The sequence below is a fragment of the Microtus ochrogaster genome, chromosome 19 (genome assembly GCF_000317375.1).
Source record: "Microtus ochrogaster isolate Prairie Vole_2 chromosome 19, MicOch1.0, whole genome shotgun sequence".
In the NCBI taxonomy this organism is placed as follows: Eukaryota; Metazoa; Chordata; class Mammalia; order Rodentia; family Cricetidae; genus Microtus; species Microtus ochrogaster.
This window is the reverse complement of record NC_022021.1, coordinates 30,547,979-30,554,432: the sequence shown is the minus strand read 5'-3', so window position 1 is coordinate 30,554,432 and position 6,454 is coordinate 30,547,979. Positions and strand designations below refer to the sequence as shown.

The 6,454-nt window shown below is 39.4% G+C and overlaps 1 protein-coding gene across 1 annotated transcript in view; it reads left to right on the top strand.

Annotated features, from left to right (window-relative positions):
• The window catches only part of Ttc23l (tetratricopeptide repeat domain 23 like), a 48,832-nt gene that overhangs the window by 25,306 nt on the left and 17,072 nt on the right, over positions 1–6,454 (top strand). The window contains exon 9 of the mRNA XM_026783810.1: positions 4,097–4,221. Within this exon, the coding sequence (XP_026639611.1) occupies positions 4,097–4,221 (125 nt within the window). The remainder of the gene's footprint in view (positions 1–4,096; positions 4,222–6,454) is intronic.

Sequence of the window (6,454 nt, the reverse complement as noted above, 5' to 3'; positions counted from 1 at the left end):
GGATCTCTGTGAGTTCAAGGCCAGCCTAATTTACAAGAGCTAGTTCCAGGACGGGTGCCAAAGCTACAGAGAAACCTTGTCTCAGAAAAACAAAACCAAAAAACCCAAAACAATACAAAAATTCTCTGAACCAGAGAAAACGGACCAATGCAAACTCTTAGACAGTGTCAGTGGGAGTATAAACAGAGACTTGCACATTGGTGTTTATTAACAGTTACATTATGAAAACCTAGGTGTCCATTCACAGGAATGGATAAAATACACACACAGTGAAATGTTTCCAGCCATAAAGAAGAATGAAGCTATGTCATTTGCAGGAATACATAAAATGAGAAACAAAACTGGGTGGGCAGGCGACTTGATGGGCAGGGAGGCTAGCAGGGCACCTTAGTCACATCTCACTGCTGCATTACAGTACCTGACGAAGTGACTGGAGGAAGAGTCTCTTTTGGCTAACAGTTCCGGGGAGTACATCCCATCAGAGCAGAGGATGCGTGGTGTAATGGTAGCAATTGGCTTACATTCAGGAAGCAGCGCACTGATGAGGGCCCGTTCTCGGCTCCCCGTGTCCTTTTAATTCATCCTGGACCCCAGCCCACAGAGGGACACTGGCCATACTTAAGGCAGGACTTCTCATTCAGCTAATTCCTCACAGACTTGTCCAGAGGTTTGTTCCCATGGTGATTCTAAGTAACATAAATTTAACAATCAAGAGTAACACCATATGAGGCATCAAAGGCTTGCATGAAAGAAGCCTTGTGTAACCCAGTACAATAAATAAAAAGTTTTAGAAATTGTATATATTCAAGTTTTATCATTAACTTAAACTTCAGCTAGATTAAAACTTTATCCCTACCTGACCACGGTCATCCGTGACATGACCACTTTGGTATAATTGACAGACTCGTGGCTACATTCCATGCCATCACAGCCACCAACGTATTGTCTCTGCAGAAAACAAACGCAGAGGGGGCTGGAGATGGCTCAGAGGTTAAGAGCATTGCCTGCTCTTCCAAAGGTCCTGAGTTCAATTCCCAGCAACCACATGGTGGCTCACAACCATCTGTAATGGGGTCTGGTGGCTCTTCTGGCCTGCAGGCATACACACAGACAGAATATTGTATACATGATAAATATTAAAAAAGAAAACTAATACAGATATGGAACTTCTGGAATCAGTAAGTTCAAGCTTATCAAGGTCTCCAAATGAAATCAGAGCTGACCTAAATAAGTATAGCGACATCCTGTGTGTGAAGTAGAAGGTTTAATACAATGAATGGGTCAGCTTTTCTGGGAGCAATCTAAGAACTTAGCATAATTACAGTTATTGTCCCAGCAGGACCTTTTATAAATAAAGGTCAGACTCTAGAATCCATCTGGAGAAGTGAAGAAGCTGAAATTGCACATTCACATCTAAAGATGACAAGGCAGAATTTGCTTGTGTCATGCACAAGCTCTGAGTCACAATCCCTTGTCCTGAATGTTAGAACTAAAGTTAAAGTAGAAAGGCAGGCAGAAGAGATCAAACACTGCATAAAAACTAAATGTAACTGGTCACTAATCATGAGAAAAGTATTAACCAGGAAATGAGTAAAAGGTAGCAAGCTGTGGTAGTTGAAATGCCTGCAGTGTCAAAAGTCAGGCTGATGAGGAGGTAGGACTGTGAGCTTGAGACTAGACTGGCCTACATGGTGGGGAGGGAGAAAAGGGAAGGGGTGAGAGAGAGAGAGAGAGAGGGACAGAGACAGAGAGAGAGAGAGAGACAGAGACAGAGACACAGAGACAGAGAGAGACAGAGAGAGAGGAGAGACAGACAGAGGGATAGAAAGAACTAAAGATAATGCTTTCTGCTTTTTCCAACTGGAGTCTTAAATAACCAGTTAAAGTACACCACAGAGCAAATGGCCCTAGCAGATACCCACAACTATACTAATAAACATTCCTTGCAGCAACCAATTTAACCTTCTATAAAAACAAACCACATTCTAGGCCACAAGTCAAGCCCCACCATACTTTCGTGGATCTATCTGATCATATCTCACCCAAACTAGGAAGCAATAGCAAGAAAAGCAGAAACACATGGAGGCTGAACATTGAGTATATCGGGAAAGAATTAAAACCAATTTTTGGAATCAAATGAAAAGAGAAACTACAAATTACCAGAATCTTTGCAATGCACCAAAGGCAGGTTCAGGAGAAACGTTTGTACTCAAGGGTCCTTGCATCTAAAACCTGAGACCAGGTGGAGTGGCACGTGTCTTTAATTATCAGCACTGGAGGAAGCAGAGGCAGATGGATCTTACTGACTTTGAGGCCAACCTGGTCTACATAGTAAGTTCTAGGACATCCAGGACTATGTGGAGAGACCCTGTCTCTAGTTAATTAATTAAAGACAAACCCTGAGTGCTTTCAAATAATATGATGCTGTGCTTCAAAGTCTTATAAGAACCAGAACAATCCAAACTAAAATCTGTAGATGGTAAGAAACAATACATATTACAGCAGAAATTAAATAAAATTGACATAAAAAGAACAATATAAAGAATCAGTCAAAGGGTTAGTTCTTTGAAAACCAAACAAGAGTTTAAAACCCCTAATCAAACTAAGCAAAAGAAAGAGGAGACCCAGATTAATAGCAGTGAAGATGAAAAGGAAAAAGTTAGTACAGAGTTCATTGAAATTCAAATAATTCCTAGGAAATACTTTGAAAACCTACATTAGAAAATAACAAAAATGCAACAAAAACCCTAGAAAATCCAGAAGAAATGAACAAATTTCTAGGCACATATGTCTTATCAAAATTAAATTAAGAGGACTTATAAACTACTTAGGAATTCCACAATAAAAAATTGAAGCAATAATAAAAAGTGTCCAACAAAGAAAAGCCCAGGACTGGATGAATTCACTGCTGGTAACTAACTCCAAAGCTTCCCAACTGTTACAGAAAATGGAAACATTTGAACACTGCCAAGCTCATGAACAAAGCCAGCATTATCCTGATCCCAAATCTAAATAAGTTTACAACAACCAAAAGGAAAACTACAATTTCCATGATGAACAGAGACACAAAAATTTTCAGTAGAATTATTGCAAATCTACTTCAAGGATACATTAAGATTAGGTCAGTTTGAGTCCAGAGAAGAAAGGTTTAATCAAGATATGTAACTGCTATACGGTAAATAAAATACAGTATAAATAGAACACAGAAATCACATGATCATCTCAACCAATGCAGAATAAACCTTCAAAAAAGTCCAGTGTTAGACAATTATCACATGTACTCACTCATAAGTGGTTTTTAAACATAAGGCAAAGAAAACCAGCCTACAAATCATAATCCCAGAGAACTTAGACAACAATGAGGACACTAAGAGAGACTTACATAGATCTAATCTACATGGGAAGTAGAAAAAGACAAGATCTTCTGAGTAAACTGGGAGCATGGGGATGGAGGGGGAGGGTTGAAGGGGAGGGGAGAGGTAGGAAGGGGAGCAGAGAAAAATGTAGAGCTCAATAAAAATCAATAATAAAAAAAGTCAGTGTTCCTTTCTGATAAAAGCCTATGAGAACTAAAAATCGAAGGAACATGGTTGAACATAATAAGTCTATATATGACAAACCCATAGCCACTATTGTACCAAATAGGAGAAACAGTACATTTCCTCAATAACAGTAAATTTTTCAACGGTAAAAATTGCCAAATCATATTTCTGTATACATACATACGCGTATGTTATTATATGTCTTTAGATATACACATAATTATATATAAACACAAACTATCTAAGTTTTAACTAAAGATATAGTCTTTTAATGTCCCTGGGTGTCTAATATGAGAATTATTTGGGCCTTTTGGATAACGGCTATTTGGACGGTTGCCCCTTCCCCCCGCACTTGAAATCCATACGTGTGTTTCATCATGAGCCTATCATCTGATTTGATCTGATCCTGTCTTGATCTTTTGAAAGGTTTTGTGAAACCCGAGGTACGAGCAGACACAGACTTTAAGCATGATGATGCCAAAGGGACCCAAGCTGATAATAGACATTTACGAAGGCTTGAGATTTGATTTAAATAATCCTCTCCGTTTTTTCAGATGCTGTTGAGATATATTTCATAAGGAGTATTAGTGCATATCAGATACTGGGCTCTGACGACTCTGAGAGTCTCGCCACCATTGAAGACTTTTGTACATGGCTCCTCCAAAATGGCGAAAATCATGTAAGGTTCCCAAGTCGTAAACATGACTTCTCTGTTGTTTGTTAGATATAGATAGATGGCCTTGTTTTTGTCTCACAGTTCAGAAACTAGAGTTCAGAGAAGTGTCAGATAAAACTGGTGTCACACACAGGACTGTTGCAGCTTATGATATTGATAAAATAGTTTGCTTTTGTTGTAATACGTGAAGTCCTTCATATCCAGTACATTTCAAGTTCTACCTAGCCACTACCTTTGGATCTAACTGCTCGTTTCTTTCTTTTTTCATGGTTGTGTTTCCCTTTCAGTCTGGCCTTCATCGCTTACTAGACACAACCTCATCTTCACATTTAACTTCTGTAAAGTGAGGTGCTGTCTCCGTTATGAGTTCTAGAGCTGAGATGGAACACCACGTCCATATACAACATTGGGAAGGAAAGGACTTATTTCAGCTCACAGTTCGACATCACAGGCCATCACTGAGGGAAGTTAGGGCAGAAACCTATGTAGGACAAACTTGGAGCTGATGCAGAGGCCATGGAGGAGTACTGCTTACTGGCTTGCTCCCCATGGCTTGCTCAGCCTTTCTTACACCCAAGACCACCGGACCAAGGATGATACCACCCACAATGGACTGGGCCCTCCCCCATCAATCCCTAATAAAATGACCCACAGCTGATGTATAGATGTATTTTTCCTCTATTGAGGTTCCCTCCTCTCCAACTTGTGTCCAGCTAATATTAAAAATAACCAGCACAGTTACTGACATTTTTATTTAATGACCCCATTAGTCTAAGTCATTTGCTTAGGAAGATATGACCTAAGCTCTATGTATTTGAATACAGTGAGAATTGTGTTATGAGATTCTACATGACTTTGAGTTGACCAAACCAATCTTATACTTCCTCAGACAAGTGGGGACACTTGGAGAGATTTGACATGATCTCCTCTGTCATATAACAACTAGTTTAAAAATGAATTTATAAGCATAGGGTTAAGAATTTGTTTCTTTTTATTAATAAAAGCTTATTTTATGCCACATAAAAGTACTTTTACAACTAATGATGTTTTTTTACTAACTAGTATTTATAAAAATGAAAGAAACATAGTGACTGTGACATTTTCTAATGGCTCAGAAGGTTAATTTTGAATCTCAGTGCCATAAAATAATCTCAGCTCTATAATTTTACTTTCAATGATGAGTTTTTAGCCTTTAATAGCTTATCTTTTTTATTTTTGAAACAGTCTTATTTTACACACCAATCTAGTTCCCTCTCCCTCCTGTCCTGCCACTCTTTCCACCTTCGACCTACCCCATGCCCCACCCACTCCTCAGAGAGGGTAAGGCCTCCCCTGGGAAGTCAACAAAGTCTGCCACCTCACTTGAGGCAGGACTAAGGCCCTCCACACTGTATCTATGCTGAGCAAGGTGTCCATCCTTAAGGAATAGGCTCCAAAGAGCTTATTCTTGTTATATGATGGTGCAACGAACATCAAGATCTTGTTTTCTCTTTTTAGGCCGCCAACCAGCTCCCAAATCATGACACAGAGACAGTATTAGTTATGAGGGCTCAGCCTAGTTCAGGCTCATTTCTTGCCTGCTCTGACAACTTAACCAGTTTTTCTTCATCTACATTCTGCCTCAGGACTTTTTGCTTTCCTTTCTGCATGGTTCTACTCCATGTCTACGGGCTGGTGGCTGCTTTACTGGGCCAGGGTGTCTCCCTCTTCTTCTCCCTCATTCTCTCTTCTTCTTCTTCTCTTGTTCTTTTTAGCCTAGATTTCTCCTCCTGTTTATTCTCTCTGCCTGACAGCCCCACCTATCCTTATGCTGCCTACCTATTGGCCATTCAGCTTTTTATTAGAACAATAAGGTGCCTTAGGCAGGCAAGGTGAAACAAATGCAACACATCTTTACACAGTTAAACGGATGCAGCATAAACAAATAAAACCCATCTTTGCCCAATTAAAATAATATTCCACAACAATCTTGTTCATAATAAAATTGTACACATGAAGTGCTTCACAGCCCTCCTCTTCTTTTTTTAATTTTTATTTTGTAAAAAATTTTTTCCATGATATTTATTGAGCGCTACATTTTTCTCTGCTCCACTCTTTGCCTCTCCCCTCCCCCTTCAATCCTCCCCCAAGGTCCCCATGCTCCCAGTTTACTCAGGAGATCTTGTCTTTTTATACTTTCTACTTCTCATGTAGATTATATCTATGTAAATCTCTCTTAGTGTCCATATTGTTGTCT